General features: G+C 38.6%; 1 protein-coding gene and 1 long non-coding RNA gene across 3 annotated transcripts in view; one reads left to right on the top strand and one right to left on the bottom strand.

Annotated features, from left to right (window-relative positions):
• The first annotated feature begins 3,002 nt into the window (after positions 1-3,002).
• The window catches only part of LOC116321442 (cytochrome P450 2K1-like), a 40,780-nt gene continuing 19,589 nt past the window's right edge, over positions 3,003-24,193 (top strand). Inside the window, exons 1-9 of the mRNA XM_039611646.1 lie at positions 3,003-3,559; positions 3,663-3,825; positions 4,560-4,709; positions 4,863-5,023; positions 6,264-6,442; positions 20,622-20,790; positions 20,945-21,107; positions 22,304-22,453; positions 22,637-22,797. Of these exons, the coding sequence (XP_039467580.1) occupies positions 3,359-3,559; positions 3,663-3,825; positions 4,560-4,709; positions 4,863-5,023; positions 6,264-6,442; positions 20,622-20,790; positions 20,945-21,107; positions 22,304-22,453; positions 22,637-22,797 (1,497 nt within the window). The 5' untranslated portion in view covers positions 3,003-3,358. The remainder of the gene's footprint in view (positions 3,560-3,662; positions 3,826-4,559; positions 4,710-4,862; positions 5,024-6,263; positions 6,443-20,621; positions 20,791-20,944; positions 21,108-22,303; positions 22,454-22,636; positions 22,798-24,193) is intronic.
• Positions 11,417-16,096, bottom strand: LOC120440060. Of its 2 annotated transcripts, XR_005612940.1 has the most exons (5): positions 16,062-16,096; positions 15,765-15,927; positions 14,851-14,908; positions 12,998-13,108; positions 11,468-11,688 (listed from the first exon to the last, which is right to left on the bottom strand). It is a non-coding gene; the product is annotated as an uncharacterized LOC120440060 (long non-coding RNA). The 2 variants fall into 2 exon arrangements; XR_005612939.1 differs by lacking the exons at positions 15,765-15,927; positions 16,062-16,096 and having other exon boundaries at positions 11,417-11,688; positions 14,851-14,988.

Raw genomic sequence — 24,193 nt, 5'->3', positions numbered from 1 at the left:
TACTATGAGATAGCAGTAATACTATGATTTGGCAGAAATGCTACGTTTTAGTACAAATACTATGACAAAGCAGAAATACTATGACTTAGAAGTAATACTATCACAAAAGGGATTCCTCAAAATACTATGAAATTGCAGTAATTCTATGATTTGGCAGAAATACGGTACTTCATACAAATACAATGCTTTGGTACAAATACTATATTTTGGTTTGAATACTATGATTTGCAACAAATACTATGATTTGGCACGAGTAGTATGATTTAGTACAAATACTACGAATTGGCAGAAATACTGTGACTTAGTAGTAATACTATAACATAACAGATATGCTGTTATGTTGCAGACAGTCTATGTTTCAACCTGGCCCTCCTGGGCTCAAGGCGCTACTCATCTCACTGTGCCAAACTGACTCTCACAAGGAAGGAGATGGAGAGACTGACAATTATGGTGAAATGAGCAGAAGCTGCTGAGAATTGTGCTCATAAGAGGTAAAAGGGCTGAAAATTTTGCAGAAAAGAGGTAAATCAGCAGAATTTCTGCAGAAAACAGGAAAGAAGCAGAACATTGCGCTGAAAAGAGGTGAATGAGCAGAATTTCTGCTGAAAAGAGGCAGAACAACCTGGTTCTGCTCAAATTCACGAATCAGAGGTACTGCTTCTGTCTGCTTCATCAGGCTGTTTACTTGTATGTATTTCTGCCACGTGGTGTTGACAAGAATCTGAGGTCCATATTAGAAAAGCTGCTAAAATCATAAAACTTTGCAGAATTGTAATAAATTAGCAATATAAATTACAGGTCTGTGATAGTGTATCAATTTGTAGTGAAAAAAAAAAATGTTGAACAAGGTGGGATTGAACTCACGACCTTTGAGCTGCAGAGCCGTGTCATTACTGATTGCGCCACCTGGAAAGGGGGCGGGGGTCTGAAAGACAGAGACTTCAGCAATCAGAATTAGATCGCGGTGAGAGGTGAAAAACGCTGTTTTTTGGAGTTACAAAACGTCGTGTAACTCAAAAACTAGGAGGGCTAGCAGCATAATTCTTGTACTGGGTGAATCAGCGGACTTTGGTGTACTTTGACTGCGATTTTCATAGCTCTTTGTGCCTCCATCGCGGAGATTTGACGAGAGAAGAAACGGCTTCATTTCCAGAGTTTGAAGACTGAGAGAAGGACAGATTTCCACCCTCAAACAAACGTAATTCATTGCTCAACGATAAGATAATTGTAAAACTGCTTCCACTGTGAGTGTCAGCAGTGTCTGAAGATATATTGGCACAAGCCTCATGTCCTAACTTTGCTTTGTTAAAGAGATATGGCAATTTGAAAATGCCTCCCGTTACAGAATTTCAGCTCTGAATTTGAAAACCTCCCCATAGACTTTGAATGGGGACTTGTCAGACCTTGTGTCACTCCGAGGCAAATTGCGAAAAAACGGTAAACCTCACAATAAAGATAGTGACATTGTCTGAAAGCCAGCAAAAATACCTACGTTTTGATGTATAATTTGTGGGGATTGAGTGGAAATTGAGTGAGTAGCAAGAAGTTGTTTAGACATGAAGAGAAAATTCAGAACGGACCAGCACTCACTCTGACTTAATTGCATAGCAACCATAGCAACGCATGTATTTTCTGAAAAATCACAATTTTGCAACTGAAAACTTAAAGAGAGATAAGATTAAAACGGTAGAAGATCTGAAAAAGCTGAATCAGACAGGAATAGCCCAATAATCTGAGAACATTTTAAAGTTTGAATGGAGTTTCTAGGTGAAAGTATGACAAAGTAGTTAAGTTTCAAAGACAAGCAAGTTTTAGCAGAATTGTGGAAGTTTCCCATTCATTTCAATGGGACAAATTAAAGGAAAAAAGTGTAATATTTTAAAAAGTATAATATTAATAAACACCAAAAGTCATTGCCGGAAAGAGCAGAAAGAGCAGAACAGTATAGAGTTTGAACTGAGAAAATCGGCAGAAAACTGTGGAAGTAGTTAAGTGCCAAAAAGTGTACGGAAGCAACTAGGGGAATAATAATAAAGAAGAAAGAGAAACAGGAAAACAATAGTGTGGAAGCCCTTTGAGGGCATCCACACAATAATAAAGAATAAAGAGAAACAGGAAAACAATTGTGTGGAAGCCCTTTAGGGCATCCACACAATAATAATAAAGAATAAAGAGAAACAGGAACTCAATAGTGTGGATGCTTAAAGCATCCACACAATAAAGAATAAAGAGAAACAGGAACTCAATAGTGTGGATGCTTAAAGCATCCACACAATAAATCCGAGGAATAGTAATATGTGTGCCTCTTGGCATAGGCACACATAATTACATGTACATGGGTGAACGTGTCGAGAGACAGTCACACAGTACTCTTCTTTATTGCAGGTTATATAGGCATGTAGGTTACACAGCAGACGGAGGCAGTCTCCGCCTGTTTTCAGAATATAGATTGCTTAACTGACAAATGCATATCTTACTAAACATTCTGTCTGTACTATACTAAACGTCTGCTTAAGTGGTATTTTCCGTTGCTCTTTGCACAGGAACTTGTCTTCACAGGCATTTGATAAGCATAGGCAAGGTTTCACGTTTTATCAGGGTGATTCGTCATTCAGAGTTTACACAATCACAAGCAAAGCATATTTGAATAATAAACAAAATCTTTTCACACAGAACAAGTAACAACAGTCTAAGACATCAAAAGGTCATCATGCAGTATTCTATCATATTTAAACTTATATCATTAAAAGCTTATACTGACTACTAAGTACAATTTTCCATTGACAGAGCCTCATTAACAAGCTGCCACCCATGAACTGTTTGGATGCAATGTATCTGCTACTTACTTATTGTTAAGTGACAAACTAATTAAATATTAGAATTCCACTCCCCAAACTTAGTAGATCAGAATCAGAATCAGCATACTTTATTAATCCCTAAGGGACGATGAGCTGTATCACACAGCAAGCCATATATTTTTTTTTATCAGATAATTGTGTTAAAATGTTCCAAAAGCCACCATGAGCACAAACAAGGTGGAGCCCCAGCGGGCAGAGGTGACGCCTAACAGACCTCAATCTTCTACATGTCTCTGTGTGATCAATAGCAACCTGGTAACTGAAACATTGCTGACCCTAAAAAAACATAGCTGTGGGTTTTTGAAGTGTGAGGACGCTCTCACTTGCTCTGGCAAAACAAGTTCCTGTAATTAAATCGCTGGTGGGGTTACCTAATGCTCCTGTGCAGTACCACAGGGGCGGGAAGATGATTGCTAAACCTATCCTGGGAGTCCCTACAAGGAAGCTCTGGCAGTTTTCACATAAGTAACACAGAGAAAAACCACTGTCACCGGACAGAGATGGCACTTTTTGGAGATTTCAACTTTTTCTGTTCCACCACCGTGCTGGCTGCTGCTGTTCTCTTGCTTGTTCTTTATCTCATATCTTTCAGTTACATTTCTAAGGAAAGAGGGAAGGAACCCCCAGGACCGAGACCTCTGCCTCTGCTTGGCAACCTGTTGCAAATTGACCTCAAGAGACCCTACAAAACTCTGTATGAGGTAAATTAGCCCGTCTTCTCATTCAAAAGAAGCAGCTTTATGAAAGATTACAATGCATTTAAAGCTATTTCAGTTGTGTTTTGCTTAATTTTTATTCTTCCAGCTTTCAAAGACATATGGGTCAGTATTTACAGTTTATTTAGGAACCAACAAAGTTGTGGTCTTGGCTGGGTACGAAGCAGTCAGAGAGGCACTGGTTAACTATGCAGAGGAGTTTGGAGAGCGCAACATCTCCCCGATATTTAAGGATCTGAATCGAGGTCATGGTATGAAATTCTTTCATAATACCATTTATTCTGTTTCATTTTACTATCCAAAATAGTCCGGTCAACATAGATACCTGGCTTCTCAGAAATGACTAACAGCACTTATAGCTGTTATGACTCGCATGACTTCATGAAACACAGGTTTCCTCTCCATCCAGAGTTTTAAAAAAATAGTTGATATAAGTTTAGTGCTACATATTCCTTTAATGTTGAATGTCTTCCATGAGTATGTGACCCTGTTTGTGTAGTAAACTATGCAATATAGCACCTTTATTTTGAAATTGCTTCAATATTCCAGGTAAGGAAATCCCAAAACGTTGATCCTGTTCATCTCGACATAGCGTTTTCTGTGGGATAAACGTTTTGTCACTCATCCAAGTGACTTCTACAGTCTCAGCTGACTGTAAGTTTCCCCAGCTTTATAAATAATGTTCACTGACCAATGATCATGAAACTGACATTGTTAGTCAGTGGTGCTAATTTCAGTCACTGTGCAAACGCACTGTACTGTAGTAAAAATACTACATCCAGATGCACAGAATCAACTTTTTGGGGGTACAAAATGTGATATATTCAAAAAACAAAAACTACTTCAAAAGTTAAAAAATTTAAAAATACTCATTGTTTTCAGCCCTTTCTTACTGGTGGTTTAAGCCTTGTCAGCATGTTTCTATTTCCATCTCATAAAAATCAGTTAATTGAGTTTTTTAAATAAAGGATTTTATGTTTTGTAGGAATTTTGTTTGCAAACGGAGAATCGTGGAAAGAGCTGAGACGTTTTGCCCTCACCACCCTCAAAGACTTTGGGATGGGCAAAAGACTTTCTCAGGATAAAATCCTGGAGGAGTGTGGCTCCCTGATTCAAGTGATTGAAGAGCATAAAGGTATGGCGATAGTATGTGTACATGAACCATGAACTTCAACTTAAATGATTTTTTAAAATTAGCACACCTCTAAATGTTATATTGTGCATTTCTGTTAGCCCATGTATGGATTTATTTATTTTAGATTTTTTTTCTTGTGTATCAATTTTACAGGAAATGCTTTTGATACAGCTCTTCCAATAAATTATGCAACAGCCAACATTATCTCCTCTATTGTGTACGGTACCAGATTTGACTACGGTGACCCTGTATTCAAAAGGATGGTGAAGCGAGCCAATCAATCCATATGTGTCACAGGTTCTGCATCAGTCCAGGTTGGCTTGTTGACTTGACTCTGTTTTTAAAATAAATTACACAAAAGATTTAAACCCACTAATATTACCAGTGTGCACAGGACTGAGGTCTAAATTGATACTGTTACAGCTTTAACAGAACCAGCATCCGTTTTCATGCTGATTCAGATTTGATGAGTTGGTAAAGTTAGCCATGATCACATACATTCATATATGGAAGTAGAAAATTCTGTGAGACTAAAATCTTATACATTAAATTAAATTAGCAACAACAAACAGACCTCATGACCTGATGTTTAATACATGTATAATGCTTCATATCTTAGGCTCCCATTCTACTTTTGAATACCCTAGGACCCACAAGTAAACCAGCAGTGCTATGTGGTCCTATGAGGTCTATAAGATTAGACTTGGCCTGATTGTTCAAGACTTTGTAAGTGAAAGGATTTTAAATTCAACTTTGGATTTAACAGGAAACCAATGAAGACAAGTGAATATGGGAGAAATATGCTTGCAGTCAATACTCTCGCTGTAGCATTTTGGATCAACTGAAGGCTTTTCGGGGAGTTAGGACGGCCTGATAACTGATCCAGTTCATGTCATGTCTTTCTTATCTGACTTTGCTGATTGTTGTCTGGCCTGCACCTTGTGACCTGCCTGCCTGAACAGAGATCCCAGGGGCTAAAGTCCCCATCGATATGGCTCTCTGGAAGGCATACACAACTCCCTACAATAACAAGGGTCTAAACATTCAGTGAAGAAAAACAGGACGGAGCCAAAGCTGTAGTGCTGCCGTTAGCAAATCTGGCTCTATCTGGTGCATTGGAAATCTGACTGTTTGCTTTTTCACAAGCTTTTTTTATTTCGTAAATTTTAAATTTGTTATTAATGCTCATTGATGCAAAGGCAGTAATTCTTAATCATGAGATACAATAAAATGTAAATATGACACAATATGCACTGATAGTCATTAAGAAAATAGATGGTAAAGCTACTTGAAAATATCACATATATCTTTAGATGCACAGCAACAGTAACTTTGTTATTTTTGATTTAAATGATTTTTGTGAGGGAATTTTAAAATAAGTTAAGTCATCACTGCTTTCATAAAATGAAAACCAGGATTTAGTGAAACAATGTGTAATAATACTGTATGGACTTTAATCTTTTTAATATTTAAACTGTAACATGTGTCATATGACAAAGTATTTTAAGTTTATTTACTTTGAATAAGCTTTGTTTAACTTTTTTTTTTTCACAGCTTTTTAACATGTTTCCCCGGCTGTTCGGTTGGGTAAAAAACCGCCAGGTGGTGTTAAAAAATGTTGAGATGAATGTCAGAGATATAAAGAATTTAACTAAGCATCTGAAAGACACTCTGGAGCCTGGACTGTGTCGAGGGCTTGTGGACTGTTTTCTGATTCGAAACAGAAAGAAGAAGTAAGACAATATGTGTTTTTAAATTATGGTATCATTATTTACAATTTAGGTTTGATAGCAATAAGCAATGCGAGTGTTACTTCTCTTAGGACTCCTGTGTTTTGGATACTCACTACAATGAGGAGAACTTGACATTCACAGTGAGCAACCTGTTTGCTGCTGGCACTGACACCACAGCAGCCACACTGAGATGGGGTTTGCTGTTAATGGCTAAATACCCACACATACAGGGTAAGGAACTGGACAAGACATGCAAGTCTTACCTCAAAAGAATGTGCATGATAAGAAATACGACACTGTTCATTTGGGTTTCACCCAGGACTGTATAGGCGTTGGTTGAATAACAATGGTGTTCACCTTGGGGTGTCGGTCAGAACACACAGGACGCACAAATAAGGTTATTCCTTATTTACTGTTATTCTTTAACACAACAGCACAGTGATGCAACCACAGGGTTACAGGGGTGGTGTACAACTCGTAGGTGGGGTCTGTGTGTATAGACTCAATACTAAAGTAATAATGGTATTTCTGGTATAGCACAACTTTATCCTTTCAGTAGCTACCAAAAGTTAAGGGACCTAGCTTAGGATATTCATATAGAGATCCTCCAGCTTCAAACTGTATTACCCTTTCAGGACCTGAAGCTCAGTAAAGCACCCCGCCGCCAGCCAAACCCATCTGTTCTCTGACTGGATTGTTAAATTTATGATTGACATGACATTGACCAATCAGGTGAAAGGCAGAAAAATTGGGTCAAAATTCGTACTTGTAAGTTGAAAGTCACACACAGCCAGGGAACTTGAGTGTAGAGTTTAATACCAGTTTTTTGCTTTGTATCTGTAACCTCTACGGTGGGCCTGAGAGGCCAAACGGACTGCAACTTAAGAAAACACCAGCAATAAGAAAAACGCTGCGAAAGCACACAAAAATAACGGAGGAAGGAAAACGACAACGGAAATAGGAAAAACAGATTTCAAAAAGCACAAGGGAAGTGTTTCTGGGGAGACAATAACCCGACGGACCAGTTGCAGGAACCAAAATATGCTAAGAATTGCGCTGGGAGACACTTAAAAGAAGTGAAGGATCTATCGGTTTTGTGAGGAAAGAAAAGATGAGAGGTAAGTGTGTTAGCCGAACTATTAGCCTAAAAATCCGTCATCAGTATTATATGAATCATGATAAAACACACTTACCATTTTTTTCGGTTCCTGCAACTGGTCCGTCGGGTTGTCTCCCCAGAAGCACTTCCTTGTGTTTTTCCTATTTCTGTTTTCGTTTTGCCATTTCTGTTTTCTTTTTTCCTATTTCCGCTGTTGTTTTTCCTCTTTATGTTTTCTTTTTTCCTATTTCCGTTGTCGTTTTTCCTATTTCCGTTGTATTTTGTGTGCTTTTGCAGCGTTTTTCTTATTGCTGGCGTTTTCTTAAGTTGCAGTCCGTTTGGCCTCTCAGGGCCACCGTAGTAACCAGACCTTAACAAAAAAATTTGTAACTGTGTAAATATTTTTTTACAAACACAAATCTTTTTTACACACACACAAACTTACACACTTACAAAACTCAGTTCACAACTACACATTTGATTTACGACTACAAAATATTTATGCCCACAATTTGAGCCCATATGTGTGGTCTGTAAGTGTCACCCTTTTTAACTGAGTAGTCAAAAATCAGTCAAATCCACACTAATCTGTCATACAAAGTCAAGGAAAAAAACAATATTTCAGAATCTACTCTTGTTGGGTTCAGTTAGGATCGTAAGGAGACTGGCAGTGGTAACTCAACTTAAAGAAGAAAAAACCCTCCACTCAGAATGAGACACTGACAACAACTTAAAGAAAGAAAAGTGATCTGACTGTATTCAACATTTAAATGGTCGAAAACATAGACATGAACAAACATTTAAATCAATTCAAACATGTAAATATCAACAATGTACAATTTATCACTTCAAGTGTCCATAAATGTATAAGGTAGGCTGTCCAGTTCAGTTCAGTGCACTTTGTATTCAGTGTCCTTAGTAAGTGTCAATTGTCTTTAGTCACAGTTTTGCTTTTAGATGCATCAGTTTTTTGTGTTAAGTGGAATCAGATCTGACCCAAAAAAAGAAAAAAAGTAACAACATAAAGCGTCCTGAGATCTCAGTAGAAAACGTTAATCCTTAAAAAAAATTGCAAATTGTTGTATCCTACCACCCTCCAAGGAAACAGGTGGCCTTCATATTGAGAATGTCCTTTCTAGGCACCTCCAGTGGCATCCAGTCCTTAGATGGCACCGCTCGGTCCTTGCAGCAGATTTCTACCACATAAAAAAACCAGCCTGCACACAACGTGCAGAGCAATCACTTCACTTGTAAAATAAAACATGTGTTTCTCTAGTCTTATCCTTTTTTTCACACATCACACATCTATACAGTTCTTATTGGCCAATAACAATTTATCAACGACAAAAATACATTTCACTGCAAATCATAACGCATGAAAAGTATGGAAGAAATATAGTATCATCAGAATCCAACTATTTTTAGACATTGAATTTATAACACTGAATTTTTATCCTCCAAATTTCCCTGCAAAAATATTCACCTGCAAAATTCACCTGCAAAAATTCAACTGCAAAAATTCACCTGCAAAATTCACCTGCAAAAATTCACCATCAAATATTCACCTGAAAAAATTCACCTGCAAAAATTCACCTGCAAAAATTCACCGTCAAATATTCACCTGAAAAAATTCACCTGCAAAAATTCACCGTCAAATATTCACCAGCAAAAATTCACCTGCAAAATTCGCCTGCAAAATTCAACTGCAAAAGTGATGAACTTAAATGACCCAAGCCAGAGCAATCAGCACTAGATCGAGTCGAGCGGCTCTCAGCCAATTAAATTACGCTGTTTGATCACATGACATCGTTAGCCAGCAGTGTGTCTCCTAGAAGATAGCTGTTTAGAGGTGAGGGATTAAGGCTGTATCCCAATTCAGGGTCTGCAGCCTTAAAGTACGCAGCCTCAACGGTCTTCAAGGGCCGCGTACTCAAAGACCGCTAAGGCCGGAAGTGCGAGGCTCGTGAAAAGGGACGGTCTAGCCTCCGTCGCGCTTCCCAGGTTGCCTAGCAACCATAACACCAACCGCTGGAAACGTTTCATACAGCTTTGTTTGACAGAAATGAAGGAGAACATATTTTGTTCGTGTGTTTGTTTCTACACCAGCTTTGTGTGATTTAATAAGTATCTGAGGCTGAGACCACAGGACTGTAAAACATGATTGTTGGCCTTCATATCTGTACTGAACAGTCATTTAAGATTAGCTAGTAAACAACAATTAGCCAATGTTGTTCATGAGACTAAAGTCAGTGTAAATATGATATGGCCAATATTATAGTTATTATATTAATCATTACAAGTTATTACAGCAGTGAGTTTGAACTCTCAAATCAAATAACTTCTATTGTCACATCACATGTGCAGGTACAGCACATGTGAGTGAAATTCATGTGAGTGAACTCTGTGTCAAATACTGAGCTTCAGTAAAGATTCAAGTTGCAGTTATTTATAAGTCCTATCACCTTAAATCTTCACTCAAAGACAAATATCTTTGACAGTGCATATATAGGTGTATTATATATAAGAGACAAATGTTGTTCATTTAATATGTTGGCATTACTAAATTTGGCTCAATGCTTACATATATGTGTACAAAGAAAATGTACGAGCTGTGAAAACTGTTTCTAATAAACAAAGAGTAGACTGATATATTAAATATTCCTTTATTGGGTGAGAAAATCAGACCATGTCATAACTGCTTTAAGTCACACAGAATAGATATCAGAGCCTTAAACAGGCCGACTTCTGCTAAATGGGTCAAACTGGGCAGAAAGTATACAAACACATGACATCCTTATAGAATATGATGTAACACTATAGATCAACTTACCTCAGAATATATAAAGCATACAAACAATTACAACAATAGGATGCAACAAACACAGCAGTGCTACTAATCCAAAATACTCAAAGCTTCATAGAACTGAAACAAACATTTATCTTTAGCTCCATTCTGCTGCTGATACATACTTTAGGTTTCTGAATATTAAACTTGTTGCTGCCTTTCATAGTGTGTAACTTGAAGGCCCTGAGTACTTTCTCCCACACTGAAAACACTGGGATGATAACATTATTTGAACATTACCTAATAAGACTGATTCAGGACAGACAATTAGTTATGTTAAACTTTCCTAGCAGTCCTTCACAAACAGGGAACAGTCTGTCTATTCTCTCCATCTGTCAGCTGCTGCTGGCTCTTCCTCCTCCTCTTCCTCACACACTGCTGAGTTTGTCCTGGTGGATCATCAGGGGTGCAAAGCCTCACAGATGATGTGCAGCAGTGGGTCCCTCAGTCTGTCCTCACTCTGGACACTTGCAGTTGTCACACATGGAAATCAAATGTGTGATAAGCTGCAGGATTCAAACACAAGTGTAACTTGTAAATACATGTTCATACTTTTATTCCACAATCAGAGAGAAAGAAACAGAGAGAGTGCAGGACAGACAGACAGGTGACAGTCTCAGGTGTATACACTGCTACAAAACAGCACAAGAGAAGTAGGATTTAGTGTTTGTGTTATTACGAGTGCTAAACAAGAAGAGTTCCCAGATGGTCCAGTGGACACATGTGTGACTCCTGTGATTAAAGCATCTTTCTTTCAGCTTAACGAGTGAACCGTCAGCTCGTTCAAACACACGTTAAAGTCCGCTTTGGCTCCACACCACCGAACAGAGGCAGCAATATAACATAGCGAACATTAACAGTGCAGTGAATCCTGCTTGTGCCGTCATATTCAGGACTGCAAACCGAGCAGCATCACTGACTTTCAGCTTGTTGTGTTTGTGGATTTATGACTGACTTTAATTATCCATAAAATCATCACATTCTCTGTAAGAGAATCAATGAGTACTAAAATGTGCACCTTTACCTGTGTGTTTTCTGGAACAGGAAAAGGGTGATATCTGTGACACAACTCCCACAGCTGGTTGGGACTCGTGTTGTTTTTCTGTTCGCAGTGGATGGTTGTCCCATCCACTGCAAAATGTATTAAAATCATCCTCCAGTCGAGGAAGAAAGATGTAATGGCAGCAAAAGAGGTGTGCAGCATTTGAAATGTCAAGAAGGCCTTCTTCCTCAAGGTTGTGAAGAACATCGTAGTAAATGCATGCAACGGCCACCCAGAGGTCTCTCCACAGTCGCTCTATTCTGAAATAATATATAAAAATATTTAAATTAGGTATGGCCTTTCTTTGGTGTGTATGAGAAATTCCCTGCTTGTTTCTAACCCTACATGAAATGTGTGCATGACAACAGTAATAATATATTATCAGGGCATGTAGGAAGGACCCAGGCATATCACTTAAAAGGTGCCAAAAGGGTTGTAATGATCAGTGGCAATACATGAGATGACAACCAGACCATTAACACAGAATGAACATTCAGGAAGGAAGTAACAGACTGGAAAAGGTGTGTGAATAACTAAAAATAGGACAGAGTCCTGAAGGCTCTTTGGGGTTTGTAGGACCTGTCCAATATTTTCTTCCTTGAGGGGTAAATAATGGAAATTGAAAGAAACAACAACAACAACAACAACAACACCACCTGACACATATGAGACAATATATCCTGCTGGATAGGGCACTGTTCTCTAAAGACATTTTACTATAAAACTTTTTTCATAAAACTATTGTTACGTTCTTTGTCTAGGCGAGTATCGAACGCAACAAGAAGTTGGCCCACCCACACACCACCCAAATAAGTACACAAACCACAATATCTTCTAAAAGTGCTAAGCAGCCATTTATTTTGCTTCAGCTGTGAGCAGTGCCAAAAATAACAAACAAAACTCCCTACTGGTCCCTATGCTGTCCTACACAAAATAAAAACCCAACCAAAAGACAATCCACTTACCTAACTTTCTAACAAAAACAGGAGAAAACTTAAACAAAAATGGCTTCTCACGCCTACTAGGCTGCTGCAGTGAAGGATATATACACAAGGTGAACAAAATGTACGATCGCTACTTGACAAGACTATTTACAAAACTAAGACACTAACACCAAACACACGAGTGGAACATGGTGGATACACAGACGGACCAGCCAGCACAAAGACAGAAGACGCGACTTAAATACACACAGAGAAACACAGGGAGATTACACACAGGTGGGGGAACACAGCTGGGAATAATCAACCAGACGAGACAGAGGTAAAACTGAACACACTCACATGAGACGCAGACCTTCACAATAAAACAGGAAATGAGAACACTACACCAAGACGAAGACCTGACACAGAGACAGAATGACACATGGACCCTGAACTAAACTAAACGTAAGATACAACCGAGAACAAAATCCTTAAACATGACATAAAACAAAACACTGACAACATTAAATCATAACATTATACCCTTTAAATGTTTATGTATTTTTAAATAATGGAAATAAAGCTGCAACACCTTCCATCTTATGTCAGAAACATTTGAGGTTGACAGTATTTTATGAGAACAAACCTCTGATTGTGCACACTCATTCCTGAAATGAAACTGCCTCTTCCTGTGCCACGAACAGTAAACATCAGCCATGCAACCTCCACATTTTCCCATCCGTGGTTGCAACGAATCCTGAAAACAAAGAAAAGTACCTCAAAACATTCAAGCTTTAAACAAACTTAGATCTGATAATAAAGAACAACTTATGCCTTAATCAGAGTGTTTTTAAAAAATGTAAAAGAATCCTTAAAATCTTTGATTGCTACTGCTCTAGAAGGCATAAAAAAAAAATTGTCTCATGAATGCACTTTCCAGCATGTGTCAGTATGAAGTTTAATTTAACACAGCTGTTAAAACATTTCTCAGGATTTACCGGGTTGGTAACAATTATTTAGATTTATTGAATTTATAGGAAATTACACAAGTGCCATCTTGTATCATTATGATCTGTGTAAAGAGACAAGTTTAAGAATATTTTTGCAAAAATACGTTAAAGTTGGAAGTAATTGGCCGATGTTCCAATCTTGAAGATCAGCTGTGCCCATTTGTTGCACATTGTGGGAATGGAAAAGTTGAGGCCCTTGCAGGCTACCCACAATTTTCCCCAAACTGAGCGACCCAGCTAATTCAACACCTTTACCAAGCAGTGCTGTTATGTAATTGGATACAAGGGTGAGACAGTAATATTTTCCTCCTTGGTTGTAGCTCCCTGACATTACAAGGGTAATCATTTTATGATGTCGGGTTCAGTGTTACACCAGGATTTTAAATACAATATCATCATCAATAAGAATTAGTATTATCATTTCAGAATTGTAGGTAACCACTTTTAAATGCCATAGACTACTTATTTGTTTAATTTGATGTATTCTCTCTAGGAGAAAGCAGAGGAATATCCCGCTTAACTTATGCTATCTGTTTAAGTTTAGATTTGTAAAGATATTGACCATATCCTTTTCTGAAAGTGTGGATATAATGGATGGGGTAAGGTACTGTCATGCCACAACTTTATAGTTGTTAAATTTTGGGTACAAGTATACATGCCCATCTTGTACATGTTTTTTAATATTATTGTCATCATCATCATCATCATCATCATCATCATCACCACCACCATCCTACCCAATTACATGTTTCTTTTACTCAGGTTATGCTGTTTTAATGACTTTACAGTATAATTTACATTGTGTTCCTTCAATTTTCCCTAATTGTATGTTATATTAATCCCATATTTCCGTTTTAATATTTCTAATGTTTGCCTTGTTTTCTTCGCTGCCTGGTCTGCTTCTGTCTCGCCTGTATGGATGCATTTACACCTAAATTTCCCCAACAAATGATGTTTTAATTCACAACTACTCCAGTGAAACACGAGTCTCCCATCTTCCTGATACCGGTCTCGAGTTTTTGGTCACTAAAGCACACACCAACTTCATACTGACGGACATATCACTGCCCTATTCCCGCCTTGTCTGACCGTGTTTTGTGGCTTTGGTTCACTTTACCTCACTCTTCCCCATTCTTGTCATTAAATCAGGCCGTTCTGCAACCATGGCAGCCATTCACTCTATGGCTTTATTCATGGTGTATTTTACCCTTCACCAAATGCCGTTCTCGTTTCCCACATTATATTTGCAGTGTTCGTCTATCTATCAACATCTGTGGAGTATGGTTTTGTAGCGAGTATCCTATTTTGTAGAGCACAGCATGTAAAGGTTAGCTCGGTTAGCAGGATGGTAGCATGTAGCGCTTAGTGAGACACGCATCAGACGAGTTGAGCAAAGACCCCGTCTGTGTACTTTTATACGTGACCAACGGATTTAAATAAAATTAACGTTTCAAAAGACAAACTTGAAGATAAAACATAATATACTTACCGGAGAACCGCCAGGGTTTGCCGCTGCCATCTTGCCGCTCCTGAATTCAAAACTGCCTCTGCAGACAGGCAGGGGAGGCGCGGAAATTTTCTTTGAGTTAGTCAAACGTTTTCCTCAGTTCGAGTAGATGATAAAATAAAAGAAAATGAATGGGATTTTAAGTAGGACTAGGCGTCCTGTAATGATCTCTATTTAGGAGAAAACTTAATCCTCACCTCTAAACAGCTCTCTTTTCAGGAGACACACTGCTGGCTAACGATGTCATGTGATCAAACAGCGTAATTTAATTGGCTGAGAGCCGCTCGACTCGATCTAGTGCTGATTGCTCTGGCTTGGGTCATTTAAGTTCATCACTTTTGCAGTTGAATTTTTGCAGGCGAATTTTTGCAGGTGAATATTTGACGGTGAATTTTTTGCAGGTGAATTTTTTTCAGGTGAATATTTGACGGTGAATTTTTTGCAGGTGAATTTTTGCAGGTGAATTTTTTTCAGGTGAATATTTGATGGTGAATTTTTTGCAGGTGAATTTTTGCAGGTGAATTTTTGCAGTTGAATTTTTTGCAGGTGAATTTTTGCAGGTGAATATTTTTGCAGGGAAATTTGGAGGATAAAAATTCAGTGTTATAAATTCAATGTCTAAAAATAGTTGGATTCTGATGATACTATATTTCTTCCATAGAAAAGTGTCTCACGTGGTGTGTTAGCTAAACTTCACATGTAAGCGCGTTAGCCCTGGGAGCACATGTGGGTACGCTAGCATACCTTCCACAGGTTAACATAGCTAAGGAAGCTAAGGAATCGTTAGCAGGTGCTACGACAAACTTCACATCCTCGACAAACATAGTATCCCGACTGGTTTAATACTCAGAAACTGGACTGTGAATCACAACTTAATATACAACTGTGAGACTCACCAGGATATTCTTCAAAGAAAACATTAATTCCGTAGCGCAAGACGTTACAGGACTGAATCTCCACACAGCTCTGTGCATCTAGCTCCGTGCAGGCGGATGCAGTGAAAGAAAGTCACCACGCACAGCGCTATGGTGCATTCACGGTACATGGGAAAACTCAGCACTTAACAAAACAGTAACACTTAAAATTAGAATAAAAATACAATACAATTGTCAGTAAAATAACCATGGGTTACATAAGCAAAACATATACAGAATGCTGAATATAATAAGGATTCAATCATGATGTCTACTCACAGTTCTTTAGAGACGCACACAACTCACACTATGCCTAGACGTCCACTGTTAAGTCAGTTTACAAGGTGCCTCTTGCTATGTGTTAGCTTAACCTCTGGACCATGTTCTCAATAGTTCAACTCTGCTCTCTCGCCACAAGGGGGCTCTTGAACACAGTCAACAGACTTTCCAACACACATAGTGTATATTTATATAAGGTAATAACACATAAATACCTATATAGAGTTCAGTGTCCTGTTGGGCTTACTGACATTTCAGCATGTGATATCAGAGAGAAAAGGAAAAAATCAGGAGTTTTGTCTTTGTCACTAGTCAGTGGTAAATAAATACACAGCATGTCATATGCAAACAATATACACCATAACAATATTCTGTGTATAATTTTAGAATTTATTTATTTTTTTTACACATTTTAGCAGATCTGTTAAAACTAATGTGGACAAATGCGTTTCTTTCTTTTGTCTCTGCAGAGCAGGTCCACGAGGAGCTGAGCCGGGTAGTAGGAAGCCGTCAAGTTTGTGTAGATGACCGGAAAAACCTGCCGTACACTGATGCAGTCATTCACGAGACTCAGAGACTGGCGAATATTGTCCCCATGTCTCTTCCTCATCAAACTAGCCAAGATGTCACCTTCAAGGGATACTTTATCAAAAAAGTCAGCTGCTGTACCTAAATATATTTTAACATCTTGATTCACTTCTGATAACCTGAAACGGTTCTGTAGATATGCATCTACATGAGATATCTCCTTGGTTTCCTACAGGGAACTATTGTGTTTCCCCTTCTCACCTCTGTGCTGTATGATGAGAGTGAATGGGAGAGCCCACGCACTTTTAACCCTTCACATTTTCTGGACAAGAATGGTCAGTTTGTCAAGAGAGATGCCTTCATGCCCTTTTCTGCAGGTATGACAACTTTGTCAGGCTTTTTTGGGAAAGTTGGCACTTGCACAGACATGCCTCGTTTAAATGAGTGTAAACTCTTTGCATTTATAGGTCGCAGGATGTGTCTCGGAGAAGGTCTGGCTAAGATGGAGCTCTTCCTCTTCTTCACCTCCCTCATTCAGCGCTTTCGTTTCACTCCTCCACCTGGAATCACAGAGGATGAACTGGATCTCACACCAGCTGTGGGATTCACCACCCCTCCTTCATCTCATATGCTGTGTGCTGTCAGTCGCCAGTGAGAGACACATGGAACTTGACATTATAGCGTTTACTTGTAACAATAGCATAAGCACTGTTTTTATCATTCTAACCCAACAGCAAACAGATGTCAGCATTCTGAACACCAGGCAAAGGCCGATGTCAAGGGAACAGATTTTTCTGACTAGTTTTTGGTTTTACTCCCTACAGTTTCAAACAAATATCTGTACTTTCTACTTATTACGTTTCAAAACAGGCTCATTACTTTGGCTGTAACGCATTTGGGGGGAGTTATTATCTCATCATTGTGGACTTTTGTTTGTTTATTAATCACCAGTGGATAAAAAAAGACAACGTGTCAAAGTCAGGGATTAAAAGTGATTTTTGTAAGTGTCAGTGCATTTCCAGTGCAACTTTCCTCTCAGCTCAACAAACTGCACACACACAAAGTGTTTGTTCAGTTGTGCACATCCACAAAGAGCAGCAGGTCAGCTGATCATAGCCTGTACACTAAGATAATCTACTGGAACTCTCACTGTGCCACTGTGCACCAATTATTGTTGTCACGGTCCTGGGTCAGTGACCCAGTGTTTTGTGTTTTGAATTATTACTAGTCTTTGATTTCATTGTTATTTAGTTTCTTGTCTCTTGATGTCTGTCTATGTGCTTCCCCTTGTGTCACGTCTGATCGAGTTATGTTTTCATGTTCGTGTTTCTCCTGGTTTCAGTGTCAAGTCTGTGCCTCTGTGCCTGTTTCCTGTTTTACTTTTACAGTCTCGTGTGCCATGTTAGTGTTTTCAGTTTTGTTTCCCCCGGTCTCGTTGTGTGTGATTTCTCCTCCTTCTCTGTCTCATTCCCTCATTATCCCTCTGTGTAATTAAGCCCTTTGTCGTCCTCTGTTTGTTGCTGGATTCTCTGCTTATTGCAAACTGCATTTCCCATGTTGCAGCGCTTTAGTGGCCTTATTCTTGTCTTTTTTTTAGGTTTCTCCCAGTTTAGGTTTTGCTAGCTTAGTCATTGCCACCTTTTGCTTTTGTTTGTATTCTGCTCTGCCGTAATAAAGGCTTCCTCTCAATTCAAGTCCGTTATCAGTGTCTGCATTTGGGTCCAATCGCTCTCCACTCCTCGCCGTCTGCCACAGCAGACGTGACAATTGGGAGTTATGATTCTTTTCCCCACACTGAGGTATTACAACCAATTTTAGGGTTCTCCAACCTGCTGAATCCCACATTAACCCTTGACTGCACACATTTTTCTGTTTAGAGAAACAATGCAGGTAACAGAAAATATTTTTCTATAATTGGACTAAAAAAATGTTAGACTAAAGTTTCCCATCTACTGATATTATTTTGTCATTATGTTAATATAGCACGAGGTTCAGTCAGCTTTGGACAGAAATAGAAACATCCTCCAAAGAGCTATTTTTACTTTCTTATTCTGAGAACATTTCAGAGCCCGTATTTGTTTTTTTTTAAATTTTACTTGAGTAAAGAAGTTGAATCAGTACTTCAGCTTTTACTCTAGTATTTTTTTTAGCAGTAGTATTTCTACTTAAGTACAAAATTCTGTACTTTTACCACGTCTACAAGGGAACCCTTTATTTCAGTCACTTCCAGCAAGTAAAAGGAGATTATATTACACAGAACGAGTTCTGTCGTTCAAATTTTTCATCACCGACCAGAACTTTGTTTGAATGTGTGCTTTTTTTACTAAGTGATTAACACGGTACAATGTATTTGTGCATCATGTCACTGTTTTTGTTTTTCACTGTTATTTTAAGAGAGTAATTTGTTAGAAGTTTATTCTTTCAATTGCAGGAGAATTGTGATTTTTTTTTTGCAGATACATTTGGAAACGTGCATTTTTAATAGCTGATCTAAAATTGCAAAAAACTAAAGTCTTTAGTTTTTCAGTTTGGTTTTTGCATGCAGTGAAACACATCATGAATATACAGAAGACACACTTTTACCAAAACAGTGCAGATATTGCAAAAGTCATGTAAAAATACAGCATGTTGTTTTAGATCATATAGGTATTCTTACATTGTACTCTTATTTATTTAATTTAATCTTTAAAGCTGCTTAGCCAGCTATTTTAGTGCAACAACCAAAGTTGTGGAGGAAACTGAGCTCTATAATGAACACTCACAGTCCAAGCTGTTAAGGTTCAGATTTAGTGTTGATAAGCCCAAAAGAATTTGAATTTGTGGTTTAAAAAAAAAAGTAATCAGCTCAGTATATTGTCACGGTCTGCAGTCCCTGCCTGACGACCTGCCGTGGCCATGAATGTGCTTGCTCACCGTCCCTCATTTCCACTTGTGAGTTGATGGGTGTGTGTGTGTGTGTGTGTACAGCAGTGTCTGGGGTTTCTGGAGACGTCAGGCCTGCAGAGTTTCCCGCCGTTAAGCCAGTCACACCTGAAAGTGAATGAAACTCACCTGTTACTGATCAGCCTGATCTGAAGAGCTACTTAACAGAGGAGCTGGGCTTCACTCGACGCTGGATCGTTGTGAGAAATCATTCAGTTCCCAGCTACTGTGTGATAGTGTTTCGAGTGGAGGGGATTGCGTGTATTAATGGCAGCTTGTGTTTATATCCAGAGTGTCACGGAAACGAGTGGAGGAAGTGGAGCATGTTGTTCAGAGTCACTGAAAGGAAAAGGATGACCACCACGAACACTGAAGAAGTCATGCAACTGAGCGAGCACATGAAGACAGAAACATGCGGAAGATTGTTGCACTTGTTGTCATTTTATTCACTGTAAATAAACGCACTGTACTCTACAGGAAGTCCTGCATTTAGGTCTTGCTTTCATAACCCTGACATACATTCCTGCTTTATGTAACTCTTTGCTTAGACTGTAATTTATTAAAGGTGTTATCATTTCCAATAATCTACAGTCTCTTAACTTTACATTTTGGCCACTTTACTTATACTATACTTGCCTTAAAATGCGCCCCTTTCTATGATGCAAGTTATTTGTTTAGCAAATACTTAAGAATATACCTAATAACCCCGGTGATTTTGGAGAGGATAAAAGTTTCCTACAAAAAGTGAAACACTTGATGGCTTGGAACATGAATCTTTGTTCCATTAGGATCTCTTTTTCTTTGTGATAGTTTCCACTGTAGTTTGTGGAGGTCTGTAAAGTCTGCAGTAAGTGTGCATATGTTTATTGACATCAATCAGAGTGTCTGATAGTGTTCCTGGCCTTTTTATCAGCCACTGGAGGAGAGTCCGATTTTAGTAAACTGTCTTCAATGCAGTGTTTACTTTTTGCAAAGCCAGTCACCCCCCCCCCCACCCCGGACTTTGGCACAAAGCAAAGTGTGTTACCTGCAGCGACAGCACAGAGGAGAACCATCAACATTAGAGCAAATGGAACATTTTGGGGATTTTATCTTTTTCATTTTGTTCAGTCCCACCACAATGCTGGGAGCCGTTGTTCTCCTGCTTGTACTTTATCTTGTTTCTATCATTTTCATCTCTAAGGAAAAAAGAAATGAACCCCCAGGACCGAGACCTCTGCCCCTGCTTGGTAACCTGTTGCAATTAGATCTCAAGAGACCCCACAAAACTCTGTGTGAGGTAAGGTAATCTTCTCAAGATCTGAATCAAAAGAAGTCAGTTTAAACATATTGCAATACCTAATGCTTTGTTATGGCCCCAGCAGGGCCTCCTGTGAATTGTTAGGGGAACGTAACATGCTTTTTAATTATTATTTTTTGAATGATTCTTGCAGCTTTCAAAGAAATATGGCTCTGTATTTACTCTTTACTTTGGAACCAACAAAGTCGTGGTCCTGGCTGGATATGAGACAGTCAGAGAGGCACTGGTCAACTATGCAGAGGAGTTTGGAGAGCGCAACATCTCCCCGATACTTAATGATATAAACCAAGGTCATGGTATGATTCTTTTATATTGTGGTTTATTAAGTTTAATTTCATGTTCACAAATCATCCACCCATTCTGTGTCAGCCCAGGGGAAATTGCAGATTTTGTTATTTGTGATCACTAGAGATATAAGAAAACATGATCGAAACAGGCTACACAATTAACAGCATGTTTGCTGATGTTTTGCAACAGCTGACCAATATCATGAAGTCCAGGTTTCCTTTTAATGAGAAAAATAATATTTCAAAATAATTTTTAAAGTGGTGCATATTCCTTTGTTCTAGGATGTCTACCATGAGTGTGAGTTCTGCTGTTTGTGACAACACTGTGTTGTACTTTGAGTTCTGTTTGATAGCTGGCTTTTCACCCGTGACACAGATGGAAATGCCAGATCAAAAGTGATAAAATGACTCTGAAATACAAATTAAAGACCTATAGAGTTATGGTTGAAAACCTTAAAAATGGATGATTTTCTTTTTGAAGAAATGCTGATTTTATTTTATTTTTTTGCTCTGATCTTTGCTGTTTTGCTAGTTTAAGATCAGATTGAGCAACAGCCTCCTTCACTCTCACTGACCTGAGAGATTGCTCAACAGCAAATTCCTTTATCATAGTGCTACTTTGTGGATTTTACATTTAACACACATTAGCATGTTATATGACCACCTAAAGTCAGTTTTCCTTGCTTATCCAGCTGGGAATCAATGGTTGGTTGAGGTGGTTTGATGCTTTATATTTATTTTGTAATTATCTGCTTTTTTCCTTGCTTTGTAAAAGTCGTCACTCTGCTGCCTCCAGACTCATCCATATTTGAAATAATCAGCACTTGATTGGGAAACCCTGGACTGACATATCGAGTTGATAACGACAGCAGTCATCTGACCTCGTACCGGATTGTTGATGTAAAAGAAAATTAACCCAGGAAAAAAAAATTGAAATGATAAATATGATAAAGTAGGACCTCAGCTGTGGAGCATGAGAAGTACATGCTGAAATACAAAATTACACGAAACACATACTGTCAGTTCTTTATTTGAGTTAAGGCATTAATGCAAAATTGAGAACTCTGCCACAGAGACTACTTCTGAAACAGACAAATGTCTGTGCTACAAGCCTGATTGTTCATTTGTGCCTCTGCTGAAGTGATGAAAGTCAGGCTCTGGCTGCTAGGCTGGCGCAGACATGCCTTCTACCTTATGTTTTGTAGGAATTTTGTTTGCAAACGGAGAATCGTGGAAAGAGCTGAGACGTTTTGCCCTCACCACCCTCAAAAACTTTGGGATGGGCAAAAGACTTTCTCAGGATAAAATCCTGGAGGAGTGTGGCTACCTGATTCAAGTGATAGAAGAGCATAAAGGTATGGCGAGAGTGTGTGTACATGTAAGTGATGACATTGTGTGTTGAAGCAGTTTTAAACCCTGAACTTCAACTTAAAGGATTTAAAATTTTTTAGCACACCTCAAATTTTGTGCATTTCTGTTAGCCCGCGTATAGATTTATTTATTTTAGATTTTTTTCCCCCTTGTGTGTCAATTTACAGGAAATGCTTTTGATACAGCTCTTCCAATAAATTATGCAACAGCCAACATTATCTCCTCCATTGTGTATGGAAGCAGATTTGACTACGGTGACCCTGTATTCAAAAGGATGGTGACGCGAGCCAATCAAACCATATGTGTCACAGGTTCTGCATCAGTCCAGGTTGGCTTTTTGACTTGACGCTGTTTTTAAAATAAATTACACAAAAGATTTAAACCCACTAATATTACCAGTGTGCACAGGATCGAGGTCTAAATTGATACTGTTACAGCTTTAACAGAATCAGCATCCGTTTTCATGCTGATTCAGATTCGATGAGTTGGTAAAATTAGCCACGATCACATACATTCATATATGGAAGTAGGAGGTTCAGTGAGACTATAAAATCTTATAAAAGCAGTTTAATTAGTAACAACAAACAGACCTCATGACCTGATGTTTACTACACGTATAAAGCTGCCGGGCACCAGCCGCTCCCACCCGACGACGGGCGCCGGAACAGTCAGGACCGCCTCCACTCCTCCACTTTCGGGGAACGCCAGTGGGGCTGGCGGCGGTGTCGGCCAGGACCAGATCCGATCTGCCAGGTTCTCAATCACCTGCATCCCACGCTCGATCCGATCCTGGAGTTCCTGAGGACATGAGGCTTTTTAAAATCTCACAGTTGCTGTTCTACACACTGGCTGCAGCTTTGCAGCTCAACCGAACAAAAACAACAACACGACAGGAGCCATTTCACACTTTAAAGCCGGCAAGGCGTGATTGCGGATGCCGCTCAGGTACGTCCGCCTCACCTGACGCGACCTCGCAGACCACACCCCGCCACAACAGGACAGAGCCAAAGCTGTAGCGCTGCCGTTAGCAAATCTGGCTCTATCTGGTGCATTGGAAATCTGACTGTTTGCTTTTTCACAAGCTTTTTTCTTCTTATTTTATAAATTTGTTTGTTGCTCATTGACCCAAAGAGAGTCATTCTTAATCATGAGATCCAATAAAATGTATATAAGACACAATATGCACTCACAGTCATTAAGAGAATAGATGGTAAAGCTACCTGAAAATATCAGATATATTTAGATGCACAGCAACAGTAACTTTGTTAATTGTGATTTAAATGATTTCTGTGAGAGAAATTCTGAAATAAATTAAGTCATTGCTGCTTTCATAAAAATAAAAACCAGGATTTAGTGAAAAATTGTGTAATAATACTGTATTGACCTTTTTAAGTATGTAAACTGTGTCATATGACAAAGTAAAATTTATTTAATTTTATTTCTAATAATTCAGTGTACATTGTAAAAAAAAAAAACTGTCAAATTTACTGTAAAATACCGGCAGCTGTGGTTGCCAGGAATATACCGTGAAAAAAATGTGGAATCTGTAAAAGACAATACGGTATACTGGTTTTGTAACCCTAAATTTTAAGGTAGACAACGTATTATTTTACCAAAATCATGATAGAAAAAACCAAATATATTTGTCAATTATACAGCAATTTAATGTAAAAAATGCAACTTTCCATAGCTTTTTACGGATATTTGCAGTAAAAAAAAAAGTT

The sequence above is a fragment of the Oreochromis aureus genome, linkage group 4 (assembly GCF_013358895.1).
Source record: "Oreochromis aureus strain Israel breed Guangdong linkage group 4, ZZ_aureus, whole genome shotgun sequence".
NCBI lineage: Eukaryota > Metazoa > Chordata > Actinopteri > Cichliformes > Cichlidae > Oreochromis > Oreochromis aureus.
This window is presented reverse-complemented; position numbering and strand designations above follow the sequence as displayed.